The following is a 21,381-nucleotide window of genomic DNA, read 5'->3' on the forward strand; positions in this document are numbered from 1 at the left end:
ACAAAATTCATGAACATTTTTTAGAGTAGGTTTAAAGTAACTGTCAAAACTGTGCAGAAATGTAAAAATTGTCTTTCTAGGTAAGTGTTTATAAAATTGATCCCAGAATTCTCAATGTTAAAATGGAAATAGCTACAGTGTTGATATTTTTTGTAGTATGTAAACGTATTTTATCATTCTTTCTACAAGGTATTTTTATTTGCATCTTAGAGAGGAGTTAAAATACTTTGATTTGTAGAATCATACAAGTAAGTATTATATTCAAATTAAGTACTTAGTTTTTAAACCTCAATATACAGAGCCACATTATGTCTTTATGCTACAGTCTGTGTAAGGGCGAAGATGATAGGTTCACGCCAACAAGTTATTGAAATATTTAAAAACAAAAAAGGGGGAGAGGGGCAATAAAGGTATATATTATGGGAAACGTTGAGTATACGTGTGGGAAAACACGATTGTGAAAAACCTTATCTATTTACGAACAATTATAAGAATACTTACTGTACCATTCTTTTATTTTCATAACTGCGCAGTATCGTTTAATGGTATGTAAAAATGTCTTCCCATAGATCTAACGCGCGCTTACAAATAGTCATGTTCATGAGCATAACACAAGATACAATAGCCATTTCAGAATTAGTCAATGTAATTTCCAAAGAACAATCAATAGCCCTTTTGAAATAGGAATCAAGGTGTTGTTTAATTTACTACCTGAGCGCTTGAAAAGTTTATCTGTTTCATGTTTAAAAGAGAGATTAAATCCTTTTTATTAGATATTAGTATTTACTCTGTAAATGAATTCATTGATCACTGTAAGCCCTTAAAATAGTCTGAATTAATGTACATGAATATCTTACTTAAGTAAAAAGCTTTGCAATGTATTGTAATTGTGACGATGTCATACATTTCTGTATAATGTGTTGTGGCAATAAAGCATTTTGATTTGATTTGATTTTTGTATGGTATACTTGAGGCACAAAGCGTAGTCTCAATTATAATTAAAATGTACCTATTAAGAATGCGGTTGAGCGGATTGAATCTTGTAAATTGCAAAAAAATTTTACTCAACAGATTTGCAACTATTGTATTGTTATGTTTTTATATATGAAATAGTAATATGGATTAATGGCTCAGCCGCCGTTCCAAAACCAACAAACACTACTGTACTTATTTTTTCAGTCCATGTCATCTTTCAGCTGTTGATGACACTAGTTATCTAGTCTGCTTCTGCTTTAATTCTGCTAATACTAAAGAAAGATCAAAATGTGTTGTTAATTATCAGTATTATATTCAAAGTATATTTTAGTGTGCTATGTGTAATTTAAAAAGTTAATATTTCATGTCAAATTAATATTTTCTCAAATGTAAGTTATTATTTTTCTTTGAAACTAATTTACTTGATATACTACAATTTACTTCATTGGAATATGTTATGTTTTATAGTTTCCTCAATTCATGTGTTACAAAATGAGGAATTGAATGGTATTTGGATAGCAAAAAATAATGTAGAGTACTTATTTCACTGAACAGCTCTCTTTAATATTCTATTAAAATATTCACCAGGATTTTCAAGGCTGTTCTATAATTTTTTTTATTTAACATTTAGAGTGTACAAATTTATCAGAGATAGGCTAGGCTTGGTGTGTTTGTATTCTGGTTTTGTAAGTAGGACTTGTACATTTTAGATCATAACACTTTCTAGTATTCTGTTTTTATGTGTTTAGTTCTAATCTAATGTCCGCTTAACAGAGGTAGCCTATACTTCTTATTTACACCTAGATACTTTTGTATTAATGTGAATTTTTAAGAATTGTTGCAAATCCATATGGATTGGTTTTATACTTTTTGATTTAGCAGTTGAATTCACAAAAATATATATCCTAAATGAAATAACTATTAAACTAAAATTAACTATTTCTAACCAATACCAATTGTAACTTAGCCTATGAATTAAAAATGATTTTATGCAGACTCAGATTTTATAACAAAGAATATATATATCAGAAATATCAATGTGTCTGATTCCATGAAAAACAAGGAACACATGTTTGTCATAGTTCTTGCCGCCATTTTTTAATAACAAAACAACTCTGAGCAGTGTAGTACTTACGATTACTTTAGCCAATCTGAAAAGGTGTTTCTGTTGGCACAGATGCCATAAAAACTGTATTCATTAATTAAAAAGTCCTAGTTTGTTTGATGTCAACTAAAATAGAATAGGTTTTCTGTATATTCTTAATACCAAATTAAGAATGTTAACAAAGTTTACTCAAGTTGTTTTTTGCAACGTCGTGTTGGTTCTGACTTTTCTTGCAGCAAAACACTATGATTTCCATCTTTAACTCTAGGTTTCATTTACTCACTACAAACAGGATACTTTGGATTTAAAAGGCGCACGATCATTATCATATAACCATTTAAAATATTGTTCAATGTTTTAAAAATACATTTTGGTACAATAATTGCAGGGTAGACTTTAATAAGCGGTCTACACTCGTCATTCGATTGTTTTGATAGAACGTTTTGATATATTTTAACTTCGATATTATATAACTGAATTTTGTTAAAATTGTTAATTGCAAGCAAGAAGAATTATAATTCATTAGCCACAAGAATAGTACGACTTTTAATAAACTAAATGTAACATTAACATAAAACTGTTTTAAACAATAACGCAAAACATAACAACACAAACTTGTTAAAACATATTAGATAATCGGTACTTTGGGATTATACCGACCACACCCAGACATGAATCGTTATTTGACATTTAGCTTCTACTGATTACTAGATTAGCGTAGAAACAATATTTCGTCAATATAAAATAGGAATTGTCTTATCGCAAACCCCTCCCCACCCTCAGACAGAGGTCAAAAGTAATACGTGATTGCAGAGTCTCGCCGCCCGTTCAGTTGGTGCGTCGCTTTGTTGTACTTCCGTGTTTTACCTCTACATTTCTCCAAACACAAAAATGTTAAAAAAACAAACATTACCAAACTAAAACTAAACTCTTTATTAAAAAAACACTCAAAACTTGGTTTTATTCTTGATCACACTCCGCCACCCAAAATGCGAGTGCCTCCGGGCATCAGCGCGGGCTTGGGCAGCACCGTAATGCCCAAGCCCACGCTGATGTCGACGAAAGAAAAACATCCCTCGAGATAGTACCTATCAGTAAAATATCAAATTCTAGAGGGGCTGATCAGAAATATAAATTGAATTGTAATGGAAAGGCAATTATGTACCGTACAAATCATATGATGCCGCGCCCTGCCCTAATCGGGATTATCGAGAAAGATAAGATAACAGTGATAATAATACCTGGAAATGCTTGTAATTTATTAATTAAACCGTTGTTTTTTCGTTATATCATGTTTGTTTCTATAAATTTATATTTTTGTGTTCTTCATACTGGTGTGGTCGGTATAATCCCAAAGTACCAGATAATCTTTACAGTATTTTCTTGCCTGGATAAGCAACAAGAATTATAATTCATTAACCAAAAAAATAATACGACTTGTAAATGTAACAATACCATAAAACATATTACATAAGTAACATAACAAATACGACCTTTAAATAAAAAATAACATAAAATAAAACAAAACATGTTAGATAAACTTTACAATACAGTATTTATTTTCCCAGATAAGAGTAGTAAGCAACGGCTTGTATAAAATGAATGAAAGGATTCTCCCCCGGACAGACGTACTTCCCTGCGGTAAAAAATTCACAGAAATGGTCCGCCAGACAGTCTGCCGGTATTCCACTTCTTAGACTTCTTTTTACTGCTCGCCAAGAACTTTCAATAGTTTGGGTATTTGTGAATGAAGTGAATGAAGAATCAATGAAGTTTTCAGAATGGTTTATGGTAAAATGTACAAATCCATGATCAGTTAAGTGAAAGTAAGTCTTCCACAAGTCTGTGACTATTATGGTTTTTGGTTTCACATGCTTTAATATCAAAGGTATCAGAGTTTCCGCGTTTCTCTTGTTTTCAGGACAGATCTCGAGTCTGTATCGATGCCCTCTTCTATTCCCTTCAGGTACAGTTTCTATAATCCTAACACCCAAATTCCTTCAACTAATCTCCCCCGGTTGTACTTTCTTTTGCCTATTTTGCACTCATCAACTTCTACTACAACCTCAGGGCCACTCAACTTGTCCTCCCTATCAAACTTGTCATCGAGCCAAATAAAACATACTTCCCTGCAAAAAAAGCCAGTCAAAAATAGTTTTGCTCGACACATTATATATTTTTCGTCACTGCATTCCAACATCAAAAAGTCATAATGTTTCTGGTTCCTAGAGAAATAGTACATCAGAGTAACTATATTTCTCATGCCAAACATAGAACCTTCAAAGAAGGTGTTGGCAAAAGCGTTTTTCTTAACAGTATGAGCATTTTCACCTCTCTTTTTTGGCATTTAAACACCATCATGTTCGCACCTCTGACACGAGTCTTCATCTCACTATTGCAGATATCACAAAATAGGTTTCTAGGAGCCAAACCCACATCCTGCAGCCGCTTAAAACAAATATCATCACTTTGTAATGATATCTCACACAATTTCCTCATATTAAATGCCATTTTCACATTGTTCAAATTCTTAGAAAGGTACTGATATTTTTTATAGTTTTCATTAAACGTTATTAATTATTAAGTTTAAAATATATGTTAAAATTTTATTGAATAGTTATAATAATCACGTTAAAAACATATGTTAGTTCGATCAAAACAATCAAATGATGGGTGTAGGCTGCCAAGAATCGAAGCGTTCGATCAAAACAATCGAATGACGAGTGTAGGCCGCTTATTAAAGTCTAGCCTATTGCATTTCAATCGCCATTGTTCTTGCCAATGTCAATAGCCTACCATGAACAAAATAAAAACAGCTGGCAATGATTATTATGAATATCTATAGGTCAAATGTTGTATTCAATAGTATAGATATTTAAAATCGATACTCATGATTCGATTGTGTTGGTGGCTGCTTATTATATTGCAGCCTTATAGGTATGCACAATTTCAAAATGGAAATAAAATATCAGTTGAAAAGTGATTTTTGTCTAAAAGAATAATAGAGTTAACTTTAGAAAACTGATGAAATTAAAATATGATAAAATTGTTTTCGTTGCTTCAATTCATTGGACTGCTAAAAATCACAACAGTTGTCTGGACTGGTTAATTACAACCATTTTTTGAATGTGGTTGCATATTTGCTGCATGGGAGAGAGCTTCTAATTTTAGAAGACTTGAAAGCCTTCACAACAAATATTGTATTTAACTTATTCTTGTGTTCGTTGTTACGTTTTGTTAAATAGTTTTTATAAGTTCATGTAATTGTAATAATAATAGTAACAATCTATGTTGTTATTGATAGATATTTATTAATAGGTCTGTTATTTAATATATTACATATCAATGATTATACTGGGTAGCACAAAAAGAATGGTTGGATTTGAATTTTCTAGTAGTGGTGAGGAGAGTGTGTCAGTGATGTCGCCAGTTGTTAGGTACAGTAGTCTCCCATAACACCCAGTTTGCTCAGAGTTGATGCAATAGATAATTGAATATCATGTATTCCTGTTCAGATTTTTTTTAGAAATAATGAATCTTTAGTTACTGTGCAACAGGTGTTTTGGCAACGTTTTAATGTACCACTTGATGGATCCCTGATTCCAGATCAATACAATGTTGGTTACTGCATTTAACACAACAAGATCTGTATGGAAATTAATGTAAAATCTACATGCTTTCCTCATTCAGCGGTAGGCCTAACTCTATGTAACATCAAGAATTTTGGAGCATCATTGCTTCAGTGTCCACATTCATCCACTAGGCGGCACGCTGCAATGGTAATGAATGTAAAATCTACATGCTTTCCCCATTCAGCGGTCGGCCTAACTCTATGTAACATCAAGAATTTTGGAACATAATTGCTCTAGTGTCCATATTCGTCCACTAGGCGGCACACTGCAATGTTAGGTCTTAGCTGCCACTCGTCAAAGCGCTTTTTACATGAGTTGAAATTACACCAGTCTAAAATAATGGTCACTTAGAAGCCTTATGAACAGACTGTAAGCACTGAAATTGGATTTGTAAAATAATGCTAGGTGTGTTGCTCTCACAAGATGTGCTCATGATACAGATGAGGTTCATTTTCATTTGGCCCGGTACGTCAACAAGCAGAACTGTAGGAACTGGGCAATGGAAAATCCTAAACAATTCCATATAAAACCTCTTCACAGTGTCGAGGTCTCAGTTTTGTTGCAGATTATCCAAATTGGAAATTGTTGTTCCGTAATTCTTTGAAATGAACGGTGCTACAGTCATGATATGTTAACTCAGTGCGCTATGTTAACATGTTCTGCATCTTTTAAGAGCACAACTTTGAAAGTTTGAGGTTCAATATGAATCAAATGTGGTTTCAGCAGGATGGCACCACATCCCTCACTTCAAGCAACGCAATGAACTTTGTAAAACAAATGTTCCCTAATCATATCATCACACTCTTCAGTAACATCCTATGGCCAGGTCAGTTACCTCATCTGTCAGTCTGTCTTTTTTTTTAGGGTTTCCTAAAGTCAAAAGTGTATGCTGACAAACCTAGATCACTATGTGATCCAAAGAACACTATCTGTAGAGAAATAGCAGCAACTGAAAGAGAAACTGTACTGAATATTATGAAGAATTAAAAACAAGGCTTCTGATGTGTATAAATGAAGAAAGACACCATCTTCCAGAAGTTATTTTCTTTAAGTTATAAAAATTTAATTTGAATGATTGGGTTAAATGTAGATTCTGTAAATATAAATAAATAAAAAATATACTTATTTATACTATGTAATAATATACTTATTTCATAAATTATAATTTTTTTGTGCCACCCAGTACTAAGCAATATAAAAATCAGGTTCCGCATATTGTATCCTGCCTGGTAAATGGACTATTGAACTCAGACTGCTTTCTAATTGATAGTTGAACACTGTAATAATGTCATGTATAGCCTATCATATTATTATATTGTATGTGGAATGGAAATGGAAATATAATTAAAGCTTAAAACATATCTTGGATCTTAACTGTATTCTGATAATTGTATAGCCTACCATCGCTTTATCACTTTTAAACCTTTTTATACTGAGGTATGTTACTTATATGACGTTGTAAATAACGGAAAGGTAGGCCTATATTTTAATATCTAGAAAGAAAACCATTATTGAATATTTTACTTTAAACTCTTCTTTAAAAGTGTTACAGTCATGTTTTTCCGAAATGATTCCAACTACTTTAGGTCTTTCTTAGCCATAATAAATTTTGACAAACAGCCTTATTTAATATGTGTTCTAAATTGATACTAATTCTAAATTAATGTATATAAAGTGCATTCATGATCAGATCCTCTGGTCTGAAAAATTAATGTAAATGAAACACTAATTAGAAGTTTTCGTATGTATAATAACTTTATTTCTTGACCACATCTTATAAATTTGGTATCCTTATTTTTTACAAGAAATACCCTAACATGTGGTTACCTTTTAAAGTTAAACATATTACCAATCATATTATCATTTTTTTACTGTTTTGTTTGATAACCATTTCTTAATTTTCTGTAGTTTTTATTTATTTGAATTACTTAGTAGGACATACCTGCAGCTTAGTCTGCAATGTCTATGCAGCATTCCATGTATTTGATTGATTGTTCCCACGATTTCAGTAACACTTGACCTGTTTTAGTCCATTGTAGAGGAACTCCAAAGTTGAAGTTCCTAGCTTTCTTAGTGAAAGTACAGGTTATGTAATACAATAGGGCCCCATGATATTTAAAAAGTAGAATTAGTCATATATCGTGCATCATGTACACATTTCTCAGTGTTAATGATAAGGAGGGCCTTATGTTAAGCAAAATTGAGTGTAATTTTTTTTGTATTGCACATCTAGTTCTAATTAATTATATTTTGAACGAAAATTGGAGTTTGCTATTTTTCCCTGAGAAACAATATATATAGTTTTTTAATAAGTTTGGATTCAAAGCAGTACAATTTTCAATATAAAACATAAATGTACAATAGCCTACGCCGTAGACATCTTAAGAAATGTCTGCTTATATAACATTTCTTCTTTTGTTCTTATTTATTAAAAAAGCAAGAAAAATAATAAATAATAGAAACTATGATTAATATTAATAATAATATGTAGCCTATTAAAATATATTATTTGATAATATTTCAAGGTTTAAGATACATTGGAATACATCTTATATATTTTTACATCATGTTTGTATCGGAATAATATAAAATATAAAAAAATTATATTTTAGTTTTGTTTCAACTCTAGTCTGGCAGTCCAAGATAAAAAATATTACAGGAAAAAAGTTAGAACACATTTTATATAAAAGTATAGAATGGTTGTATAGAGTTAATATAAAAATACTGATATAATTTACCTTAATTTTGAACCTAGAGAAATGATGTTTTGCCAAAACATAGGTCCTTTCAGGTTCCTTCTTTATGCAGCATCTGAATAAGATCAGCTGTCATTTTGTTTTGGAGTGTCAATGCTAAAGACAGAATTTGTTACTGAGTTAAGATCTGTGTCTGTCAGGCAGGAGGGCAGTTTGGAATTACAGTATAACTGTGGTTAGATGAGGCTAAACGGTTGTCATACTGAAACAAAATGACATAATAAGCTGGGTAATGATTTTAGCCAAGATATTTATAACCTCAACTTTTTTCACAATTTGCAACTTGTTTAGATATACAAAATTGACCTAAAACATGCACTGGTAAGTTTATAAGGAACTAATGTTGAAGACTGTTTTTTATGGTTTATTGCATTTTCTCAGGTGACAAGTTCTCTGGTGACTTCTTTTGAGAATCCGTGGTTAAAAAAAAATCTTTCTCCATAAAGTGAGTTAAAAGGATTTTTAATGTTATTGTTTTGCATATGAGAGAAATCAAAACCCATATACACTCTAGATAATCCATGTTATTTTTGTAACTAACACTACCAGAATGTAACTAATAACTATGCTAAACTTCAGAGTTTAATTTAAACCCTGCTCTGGCCAGAGATTAAAAAACCACCCAAAACAGGTAAATGTCCTAGATTTAAGCTGAAACCCTGAGAGTTTCATAGATCCATGACTGCCAAACCTGTGCAGTAGTAACAAAAGTTACAACTCTGTAAACCCCTGACTTGCGAAGCGAAATGTTAAACTCTACAGCTTAGATAATGCTGCAACCTCTTGAGTTAAGTTAAACCATAGAGTTTTGTAACACCCTGACTGTTAAACTAATTTGTTCAAGTCCTGTGTTTGAAACCAATTAAACCCTATTATAATCCTGGAGCTTAACCTCTGATTGCCAAATCAGCCTTAGAGTCTAGTAACTTAAATTCTAATAAAAAAAGTAAAGAGAGTTCCACTTGCTTCCTACAACCGTTCACAAGTAATAAAACCTGTCTGTTTTGTTTTATGCTAATTAAAGCAATAAGTAAGAATAGCGTTAAATAATGATTCCTTATTGGCTCGTATGCATAATTGTATTTATTATTGTTACATAATTTTAAATAAATATTGTGCTACGTTATTATAGTTCAGAACTACATGTAAAAATTAGTAAACCATACCGTACATCAGTGAAGAGTTAAAAATTGATTTTTTAATCAGAAGTCTTGTTCTGTCAGTTGATGTGAGTCATCCAGTTAAAATAATTGTCAGGGATAAAAAGTTCAATACAAGACTAATGCAAATAAATATTAGAAAGAATGCATAACAAAGAAACAAACTGTTTTTTCTTTTCCCTAACAGGATGAGAAAATATTACAATAACAGTCCATAAAGTCTAATTTTTGTATTCAGTATAACATTTACACTATAACAGTAAAAACGATTTATCATATTGCTTCTGAAGGCGTATCTAAGTCTGTTCAGAGCACTAGCACTGGGTCTGATTATGCTTTAATGATGTATTGAATAGGAATGATTGATTGTAGGCTACTAGAAATTTAGTCGGGGAATTACTATTCAGCGGTTATATATTATATTGTTCATTTGAGATCTTTGTGATGGCTGTGGTGTAATAATAAAAACTTATAACATATTTGAATAAACACACACACACACACACAAATTCTGTTTAGTGTCTTACCTTTAGAACGTACCTACGCTCAATTATGTGCCAGTGCCACAATTTCCAGAACACAGTCTATTAGAGTTAAATGAATAGGAGCCAATTTGTCTTGTATATGCACACTACCTAAGTTTTAAAATTGATATAGGAAATTTCCCCTATGAAATAAATCGATAACTTGAGAACAAAATTACCTATAGACCTACAAGCCTATTTCGGAATGTATCATGAAACTTAACAAAGCAATGGTGCGTATACCTTTTATAAAAAAAGAAGTTATTTAGGCGATATTATTAATTAGTATTTATGTGATGAGACCTTAGCTTTTGGAGTCATATGTTAGCAGATGTTGCTGTTTGGCAGTCATATAATTGGCTGAGTATTTTGTAAACAACCTTGTAAACATTCTGTGACAAAGAGTAATTTAGGGAATAACAGAACATTTTATTTATAGGAATGTCTTAATGGGTGATGTCAGCCACATCAGATTCTGTGCAGGCCTGTGCATCATATGCAATATTACATAGTCCAGTTTATGTTCAAGTCACAAATATAACAAAATTAATATCCAATAAAAAAAAAAAACTCGTACTAGGTATCCCATTTTCTTCAGATAGGCTAAATAGACCTTAAATTTCAGTTCATGTGCAACACTAACAGGGCAAAAGGACGTCTTGGATATTGGATTGAGATATCTTGAAACACATGTCCACACATAAATAGAATGTCTGTCCATTTAGATGTGCAACTGCATATCACTATCTTCAGCTGGGTATCCACTTTCAAAGACCTGCACAAGACACAGTTTTGAATGTGGGGATAAAAATGGAGGCTTGTTAACACAACATAATATGGTGAAGTTTATACAAATGGTGGGAAGTAAAATAAAATATTTTTAATGGGGAGAGTCCAAAAATAACTGAGTGCTGTAGGTATAATGAAAGGTTGCATTGACCGAGAGCTGAGATATTTCTATGTTGAAGAACATCTTTATAATTTTTTCCTATAGGTTAATCTGATATAGCTCTGCAGATTGCCTTCCCCACCCACCCCTTGAACATTGGTACAGTGGTAGAGACACCACTGAATAGACTGCACTATATATACAAACATACAGTCATTCAATATATGCAATATATAGTATTTTAACAGTAAGATATAAAAATAACTTGTGATTCAGACATTTTATAAATCTTTAGAAAGAGACCAGTTTGTTCTTCACAATGCGTGAGAATTTTAGATCTTAATTGCAAAAAAGGAATTACACATTTGTGAATACCTTTAAAGTGTGTTATTGAAAGATGTTTACTGACCGTGTTTGCAGGTTATGGCTGGCAGCATTCCTCCACTAGTCTCCTCCTCCCCTCCCCCTTTGTGTGCCTTCGATGATGATGAAGAAGAAGATGATGATGAGTTTGGAATGTACAATACCGCTGAGGAAATTGATTATAATGGTCAGTTTGTTTTGCTGCAGTAAATTTTATATTAGCAAAAAGTACATTTTTTAACCAACTGAAATTGTTTGTCAGGAAATGTCGACAAGAAAAAATCACACACAATTACAAAGATTTGAGTAGAAATTTACGAACAACTCCAGAATTGTTCAAATCTTTCTGTCTTACTTTGCACGAACAATAAATTGTAACAGAACCATTAATATTTCTTTGTAACAAAATCTTTTTAGTAACACAGTAAAACTTTTTTAAATTCTCAGAGACACTACCAATAAATGTATTGTTATTTTTAAATCATATTTTACTACACTTTAGTAACTATTATGGTTTATCAAAAAAGCTAATCTGAACAGAGTTTAGACCTGATTAATTAAGAGTAGTATAATTCTATTGCATGTTAAGTACATTTTTCTATAAAAATTTTGGTAGCATCTGAGTTTATGCCTTGTTTCAATTTTTTTATTGAAGGTCTTTACTGCTGGTCTAAAACACAGATACAAAACCTAAAATTGTAAACTAATATAAATTATATTTGAATTTTTTCACTCTATTTAATCCTAAATGTAGCTTCCAGAAACAACTATTATTTTAAAAAGAGATAGATCTCTAATTTGATAATAAAAATGTAGGATATGTTGTATAAAGTAGAATATGTTGTTTTTATTTTTGGAAATAAAACAAAACATTGATGAAGAAAGTTTATGTAGCTTAATATACAAATGAATTATCCTCATGCAACAAATTAGATATGTGGTGCACAGGTGCATCATCCACTATGTATATATTAATGTTTTAGGATATTAAAAACTTAGAGATTTGATGAAATGTTTATACAATAGGATTAATATAAAAACAAGTTAATTGCTGACCAATTTCCTTCAATCCTTTTTGGAAAGTTTATGAATAAAAACATTACATGTAAACAAAAATTACAAGAAACATGTAAGTTGTTAGTTTATGTGTGTTTTAATGAAACTTAACTGTGTGTCATAATAAAGTTGTTATACAGTATGAGTAAAATTTATAGTTAATAACTGTAGAATGAAGTTAAAATATATGAGTACTGTAGTATGAAATTCCTTCAATCTTACAAGATGAATACTCGTTTAGGTATCTAGGTTATGTAGAATTAAGCGAATCAATCTAATAGTTGGGTATTGTTTCAGAATGTATCACATTCAAGGAGAAAGGAGAGGATAAGCAGATTGGTAACAAGTCTAGAGGTGAGCAGGACAGCACCAGCCAGGATTCTGCGACAGACTCCGGGTTGTGTCCTGACAGTGAGGGTATGTCCCCAACACCTCACAGTGATGATGAGCGGATGGCCCATAAGCCTGTAGTGCTTTCAACCCATGCTGTTGCGGCACTGCCAAACGGGCACGTCATCTCGGATTGTGATGGGGATCTGGCAAAATCTGATGATGACTTTGGAAATTTTGAGTTCCATGCTTCACCTGCTCCTCATGTCGCTGAGAATCAATTACACGAGGAGACAGAAAAAAGCCCAAAACCGCCAGAAGTAGAAAATAATTGCTTATTTCTCCCAAAAAATGAGGAAATTGAAAATGAACAGACTAGTGCAGAATTTAAGGCGTTTCCAGAAGAAGCAGATAATCCTGAAAGAAGCAGCGAAATCCCAGTTGAACCTACAAAAGAAATAGATTTAGACTGTGGTGGAGTTTTTTTACCTGAATTTCCAGCACTTGCTGAACAGTCAGAAATTGAAGACTTACAGGATATACAAAAAGAAAGTATTAGTGAGATTAGTGTTGCATTAGAAACTGAACTCAGTGAAACCACAAAAGCAGATGATGTCAAGTTTGAGGACGAAGATGATGAGTTTGATGATTTTACAGATTTCAAGGCGAACTTTACCAACAGTTTAGATTTACCTGAGGCTGACCAGAGTGATAAAATTAGTGAACATTCAAAACCAATCTCAGAACTGGAACATTCCGAAGATGGGGGGAAGTCTTTGCAGATTCCACATCTAGATGAAAGTGATGATGAATTTTCAAATTTTGCAGATTTTTCGTCATCAGATTGTGCGTTTGTCAGTGCACAAAGCAGCAATAGTTTAGAAAGTGTTTCACACATTCCATTTAAACTTAGTGACAGTACAGATCTAAGGACAGACTGTGAATTTCAGGTTAGTGTTTTCTTCAGTCTTTTATTTCTCTCCAGACTTGACCAGTGATCAAGTTATTTCTTTAACTTAATTGTTAATTTCAGGTAAGTCTGTAAAGCAGCTAGCTTACTATCTTCTCTATCAGTTGTCTGATTGCAACAATAAGTGAAACAGTGTTCCTCCAAGTATGTGATATTCTATTATAACAAGGTTTAAGACAATTTATCAAATTTTGACATTTTATATAAGTATCTGTTTGTTAGACATTGATTGGATCTGTTAAAGACAAATTCATTGTCTGTTTTACTTTTCCAAAATCTGTATAGGCCTTATCACTTGGAATCGCATCCATCCTAAACCTAAAGAGTTAATGTTTAAATCTAACTGCCACATTTTATAATTGTAAATGACTAGCATTATTACATTCAACAAGTCCAAACCATAGTGACAGATGGTAGGACTAAAGCAGAGGTTCCCAAAGTGTGTGCCACAGAGCCTCTCTTAGCATCAGTAAGGGTACATTGGCTGTCTCGCCAAAAAAGGAAAGTTTCTAAATCATTTTTTATTTATAAAAAAATTAAAACCTTATACAGTGGTATGAATTACAATAACATGTATATGTCATAGTCTGTGTGTATAGTGTATTCTGATATATTTGGGATGAGTTTCATATTGGCTTTGTGAAGGGCGCCACTGAAAATTAATCTGTACATTAAAAGAGTCGTGGGTCATACAAATTTGGTTACCTCTTGTATGAAATGTAATGCACTATTTTTGGAGAGAAAAATAAAGATGACACAACATAACATGTTAAGTTTGCTCTGAATATGGCAATTCCTCCAAAGCTTAACTTTTGCAATTTGTTTTTAATAACTTTATTTAAAAATAAAAATATTTAATTGAACAAAATTTAAACCCAGCATGCAGTAGGAATCAACAAAACAAAATTACTTGCAAAAATTCCCTGCTATAATTATTAAAGGATAATAGGGAAAGCTTTATATATATTTGAAAAAGAAACTAGCCTTAACATATAAGATAGCGTGAAATTATTGAAAAGTAGTAAAGAAGTTGATGACTATTGGTCATATTGATTGTTGGTTGGTTAACTTTCAGCCAATCATGATAAAGCTCTGGCCCTTTCAAGTCACCTATACAAACAGTTTTGTGTAAATAAATGTTAACTGAAGATGGCTCTCCATAACAAGGCTGAGATATTTAAAGAATTTTAATTGTATGAGGAATACTTCAATGTGGTGTGAACCAAAAATATAGATGTTAATATATTTTTGTTTGTGTTATTGACAATAGACAATATGCTTTATTAACAATATTATCAAGAAATGTTATAGAGTCAAACAGTTTTTACAAGTGAATTCTATTATTAAATGAGAGGTCTAATTAAGATTCATCATTCCATGAGAAGAACTCATCAAATGTGTAGTATGCGTTGTCTTGCAGCCAACACTGTAGGTTTTTCTTTATAGATCCTGTGTTGTCTTTCAGATGATCTGGTAGCTTGTTGAAGAATTTCATTTCAGCATATGATGGTTGTTTTCTCGAACAATGCTGTTCTATGGACTCATAGAGTGTAACCCCCTGCTTGTCAAGTGTAATGGCAGTGTAGATCTCTTTGTTTTGGAGGATCCTTACTTATGCAATATGAAATATGGCAGTAAGTTTACAGCGATAACTGGGAAAAGGGCTTTTAAGTTAAACTTTATAGGTTTTGTTCAGTATTGGCCTCAGGTGATATTTTTTATGATCTAGTCAGTGATTGTTTTGCTTTCTGATTTACTTTTATTCTTATATTCAGGTAAATAAAAAAAGAAATTTCTTTGAAACCACTGTTTGATATTTATAGAGCAAAAGTCGTACATTTTAAAATCACTACATAGAAAATCTGAAATCAGTAGAACTTATGTGCAAATAAAACTTTAAATTTATATTTAAAATGTATTATTAAATTTGAAAAATGTCTTTTATAATTTTAAGAGACTAACATAAACTTGACATGTTTACATAACCAAACGAATAAGGCAAATATTTCTGTTCTAAAAATCACAAGAATTTTTTAGAAGGAAACATATTTTCCACTATAGAAGATTTATTATACAACTAAACATCTAGCTAAATTTAAAGTTAAAAATAAACAAAGAATGTTGAAATAAAATGCAATGATTTAGTAGCCCAAGAAACTAATAAAATGTTGTTCTTCTGGATAAAAGAATATTACATACTAAATAGCAATAACAAATACTATAGCGGCCCGTACAAAAATAGTATAATGGTGGCTGATCTCTTTGAATCCATCCCCCCATCTACACCCCATGCCCAAAGCTATTGCCAGTTTTACATGTATTGAAATTACTGATACGTCTCAAACTCTGCTCCAATACACAAACACCATCAGCTGTTATCGTAAAAATATGTACGTATTTTATTATATTTATTTAATTAATCTATTTTGCAGACAACATGTAAATTAGGCAGGTATTATATAAATATAGCCACGTCATAGTTGGAACAGCAGGTGGACAGCAGCGATATGGCAACTCCTTCTCAAATGCCATTGACTGTTTTGGTACGGCTGCTTTAGCTAAAGTACTAGGTGCTTATAATTATGGTTATTTATAGATTGAATTGGTCTTTATATTGTAATACAGTAAATTTTGTAGAAGTGGTGTTATGTGATTTGTTTAGTATCCAGCCAATTTAAAATAAACTTGAGATAGTTGAAAAGCTGGAATAAGTTTAAAAATTGTACTTATTAAAACATATAATCAATTAACAAAAAAGTAGATAGCTTTAAATTAAAGTAGTATGTAAATGTCCAGGAAGCTAGCTGGCTGGTTATAAGTTACAACAAATGATTTTCCTCTATCCATAATTTGAAATTTTTGTAAGATTTAATTTTAAATTATAGATCAAAATGTTGTTTTTTTCTTTGGTTAATGCTGTTTTTTTAAATTTTTTATTGTCAAATGGTCATAGTAAATGTATGCCTAATGTTAATATCAGGATTGGGTGTCGGCATTCCCGAGCGATTCGGAGGTGATGGGAGATGCTGCTGTAGTGCTGCTCAAACCTGATGATGTTGTGTGGATGCGTCTGATCCCCCTGGAGTCAACCCCTGCTCTCTCTCATCAGTGGGCAGAGTCTCTGGCCAATCGTCGTCTGCTGACAGCTCTCAGCATCGACTCAAGGAACATTGTGAGTATTGGGTTCTCTGTTCTTGTAATTGGTAGTCAGCTAGAGCTATGCCTATAGACTGAACTTATAGGAATATTTTGTACAGTATTCATTACAATTTAATTGTTTGGAACATCATGTTTTCATAAAATAAGGGACAAAGTACTAAAGCCAATTAAAATACTCTTTATAAAATTTGAATGAAAGATTTATGTTAATGTATTGCAAGGTGAATAACACGTAACATAGTTACATAGTCTTGAAATAAATAAACAAATATCCAGTCTTAGTTTTCACAACATTTAGGCATATTGAAAACAAAACATATTGTGAGAATTATATTACATTATCTGACATATATAAAATATTGCCATAAAGTTAAGGACAAATAAATAAATATACCCTTTTTAAACAAATTTTATACAGTCAAGGTGTAGAGTTTACAATTACGCAAATTACTGTGGCAATTACTAGTTATTTATTAGAACAAAATTGTAAATTTATATGATATAGGAGATAAAACTAAAATAATATGTATTAGCATATCATTTCTTTGATTTCAGATTGCAAAAATAAGTGATTAGATTTTATGAACAGAAATTACAATTCAGAATCTTTTACACCCTTCATTTAGTTGATCACTCCAAGCCGTTACAACACAATTGAGTTCAGGCCCTGAGCTGACATATCGTAAGTCTCCGCTTTAGCAGGCCAAAAGGCTGTCTGTTGTGGACTTGATTTTTTAAAGACCTGGTTTTCAGTGAATGGTCTTATAATGAATTCATCAATAACGCAAATAATTGAATTCAAATATTTAAATCTAAATACCTTTCCAAATACCACATTTAATTACAAAAAAGTAGGTATACATAACTGTGTACTGTTTCTTGGGGTTGAATAAGACAGCAAGTTGGCTTGGCAATACCATATAAAAAGTCTGTCCACAGCTCACTGTTTATCACACTAATTTTCCTACTCTATTAAATTATAGAATCCTTGCATGGGAAATACAAGGCTTTAAAAAACAAAAGTATAAAAGCAGTAAGAATTTTTGCGAACATAACACTACACACTCCATGCAAATATTTATAGATCTAAAACTGTCACATTGTTTAGTAGATATTGGAATTAGCCTGCTTTATCAGATCCAAAATTGCTTCACCCGGCATAAAGATAAAATATGGGGAAGTTAAAAATTTTGAATCACATAAATATTTACTCAATTTTTGGTTATTTAGAAAAACAAGACTAGAAATGTGCAATAGAACAATTAAACCTCTGTACTTTCATTGCATTATTATGTGTGTTAGTAGAATCCAAAGCAACATAAATTTTGTTGTACACACTGTAGTACAACTTGGGTTAAATTTTTTTGAGTGTGGGCAACAATTTTTACTTAAGATACTAAAAATTGCCAGCTATCTTATTACTAAGTAAGTCATACAGTGCCAGACTAAATTTACAAAGGTCAAGTAAACTTTGTTTATTTATTGAGTTATGAATACAAGCTTTTATTTTGTACCCTATAATCTCGGAAACAAAATCCATTACAAAGAAACCCTAAACATCACCTCATTGGTGCTCTTTTAGTATTTTGAACAGTAATACAGGTATTCAGAGCTTTTATCATGGGTAAAACAGTGGGTAACTAATCCTTTTTATAACGATACACATAATATTCTTCTATAGTAGTCTTCAAAACTCTTTTCGTATAGATCTTTTTTTAAGTCTTCTAAGTTTCGTATAGATCAGGAATAGTTTCATCTTACATGTAAATTTTATATAGTTTATGTGTAATATGTAAATTGTGAAAAAAAACTTTATTCTTGAATAAGGTCTCAATTTGTTACATATCAAATGTGTAGAATGCCAAAACAAAATTCACAGCTAGTATCCTGTTATTTTAACACATATTGACTGAATAATATATTCTAAATAAAGCATTAAAATACCTCAAACATCACATGGGGAAGGAAAGTTGACACTATTGAATCATACAGCTACGCTGCAGTGAGTTTTCCCCAACACCCATTTTTGTCAAAACTCTTGGAGAGGGGCTGATGTCTACCTAGTTGTAAGTGGCGGTGGTGGTGTTGTAAGCTTGACGTGTGGTGTCCAGCTGTACATGCCGTGGAACAACTCAGCAGTGCCGAGGTTTGCCGCCAATCTGAGCTGCGGACCCTTAGAGCCGGTCAAGGCGACAGAGCCCCTACAGCCATCACCGCAGCCAGCGGTTACTACACAGCCGGTCACCACACAGGTGTGATATCTTTCTCTGATAATTGTTGTTTATTGTTAGCAGTAATTATTTAGATAATAGTGAGCCAATAAACTTAATGTAAACTGGACCATAGATGACCTTATCAGATTGTCCTTTGAACAATCCGACGCTTGGCGAATTCTGCTTCACAATGATAGGAAGAGCCAACATCGAAGGATCAAAAAGCAACATTTGCTATGAACGCTTGGCCGCCATAAGCCAGTTATCTTTTTTTACTTCAATAATGCAATATCTAAGATTGATTTAATATGACTGATGAAAACACTAAATATGTATAGGATGCTTAGAATGATTAACACTGAATTCTAATCAGACTTCTATTCACAATACTGACAAATTTATTGTTTTTCCAAGATTCAGTCTAGGTTTGATGAATTTTTAAAGGATACAAATACTTTTTACGTTATGGTGTTTTGTTGATCGCTATTCTTTGACATTTCCTGTTTTCAGTGATATATAAAACATAGTACATCTCTTCTGCCAATATATTGTAATAATTTATAAAAAACTTCTTGCATACACTTTTTTACAAAAACTTTCCACTGTTTGCCTTGATTATGGTGATTTCAATGGCCATGCAGCAGTTGTTAATTCCAAACCTCTATGGTCTTAATGTTGAAATAAATGAACTTGGGTGTGTGAGCCATCTCCAAAAGAGGATGTGAATCTGACAGGTCTTACATTGACAAAAATAAAAGGAAAAAAAACTTGCTAATGGAAGTCAATTTCTGACAAAATCTCATAATATACAAGCGGGGTGTGAGCACTTTAGTCATGTCCAGTCCTCCAATCAAAATCTTCTGCACATACTTTGCCCAGAAATTGATGACATCTTATGTAAATATAATCGAGTGTAGAGGGAGAACGAAACATGTGATCACAATCACCATTTTCATCTACTAGGTATACTGTTGGAAGAAATAAACCCATTTTTAAAACCTTGAGTGGTAGAAAAACCGCATAAATGCCTGAAGGGAAGATCTCAAAATCCGAATGATTCTCTGAACAACCTCATATGGGCTTGTTCACCAAAGAGGACATATTTAAGCTTAGGTGCTCTCCAGTTTGGTGTCCATAATGCAGTGCTGTCTTTTAATTAGGGTTGTGTTTTAAAGCTAAAGATTTTTGAAGCTTTAGAGCTGGAACCTGGTCAAAACATGGTCATCATCTAAAACGAATGGATGAAGTGTGGGTTTTACAGCAGAAAAAGCCATCACAGACCTTCTACCAATATGAAGAAGAGCTAGATAACCCTCTCATGCAGTGTTGAAGCCATTAAAGCAAAGTGTCATTAAAACGTCATGTTATTATTCTTTTCTAAAATTCAAAAACTTGGAACCCATTTCTCAAAAATTACCATATATTTCAATGACATTTTATACAATTTCTTTAATTGTAAATATTAGTTCCTCCCATGAGAATTTTCTTAAAATCTCAAATATAGTACTTTCTGAATTAAAAAATGATTTTGCCAAAAATATTTTGAAAATACTTTGTTTTTATAAAATCACATTTTTGGAAAGGTAAAATAAATTAAACTCGTGGGACAAATTAGATAAAAAATAAATCTTTTTTAAAAATAAAAAATAAATTACGAATCACTCTTTTTGATTCTGAGATATGTGTTCCATAGATAACATTAAGCTTTTATGGAAGTCGAAGTGCCTTTTAAAATTTTACTTAAAAAACTACCTATTAAGTTGTTTGAGTGGCGAAGGACTGATTTGAGAAGTGAAATTAAACAATAATAATAATATGTTTTTAAATAAATAGATAGCGATTTGTTACATATAAAATAGATCAATCGTAATAACAGAAACGTTGACAGATTTCATATGATAATGCAAATGTATTTTACCTATGAAAAATAAAAAAATGCTTGTTCTGTCAAAACTATTTAGTAATATGACTTTAACACGTCTCTGGAAGATATTTCACTTATTGATGGTGGTTCATTACTGTGCATAATGTAGGAGTATTAAAATCACACTGTTTTCAGAGAGAAATTAAGAATATTAAATAAGTGAAATAAAGTGTTAAATTACAATGTAATTCAGTATGACACATTTAGTTACATAATTAAAAGTAGTAGTGTGTGGTGTCTCCCAGTATTGGCCACTGTGGTGCTCGGTAGCCAAAGTGAGACCTTTCTATGCTATACCCTTTGTTCTGTTAATATAACAGAACGT

At 31.9% G+C, this 21,381-nt stretch overlaps 1 protein-coding gene across 9 annotated transcripts in view; it reads left to right on the forward strand.

Annotated features, from left to right (window-relative positions):
- Positions 1-1,196: 1,196 nt before the first annotated feature.
- The window catches only part of LOC124374943, a 38,684-nt gene continuing 18,499 nt past the window's right edge, over positions 1,197-21,381 (forward strand). For 4 of the 9 annotated variants that reach the window (XR_006923629.1, XM_046833080.1, XM_046833081.1 and 1 more), the window contains exons 1-5: positions 1,197-1,364; positions 11,462-11,591; positions 12,758-13,740; positions 16,741-16,932; positions 19,012-19,171. Coding sequence is in view for 8 of the 9 variants with exons in the window: in XM_046833080.1 (XP_046689036.1) it covers positions 11,465-11,591; positions 12,758-13,740; positions 16,741-16,932; positions 19,012-19,171 (1,462 nt within the window). In the remaining variant the exon portion in view is untranslated. Of the gene's footprint in view, positions 1,365-8,849; positions 8,914-11,461; positions 11,592-12,757; positions 13,741-16,740; positions 16,933-19,011; positions 19,172-21,381 lie in introns of all 9 variants that reach the window. The other 5 variants (XM_046833077.1, XM_046833074.1, XM_046833078.1 and 2 more) reach the window with 3 other exon arrangements.

Source organism: Homalodisca vitripennis, unplaced genomic scaffold (assembly GCF_021130785.1).
Source record: "Homalodisca vitripennis isolate AUS2020 unplaced genomic scaffold, UT_GWSS_2.1 ScUCBcl_11398;HRSCAF=20645, whole genome shotgun sequence".
In the NCBI taxonomy this organism is placed as follows: domain Eukaryota; kingdom Metazoa; phylum Arthropoda; class Insecta; order Hemiptera; family Cicadellidae; genus Homalodisca; species Homalodisca vitripennis.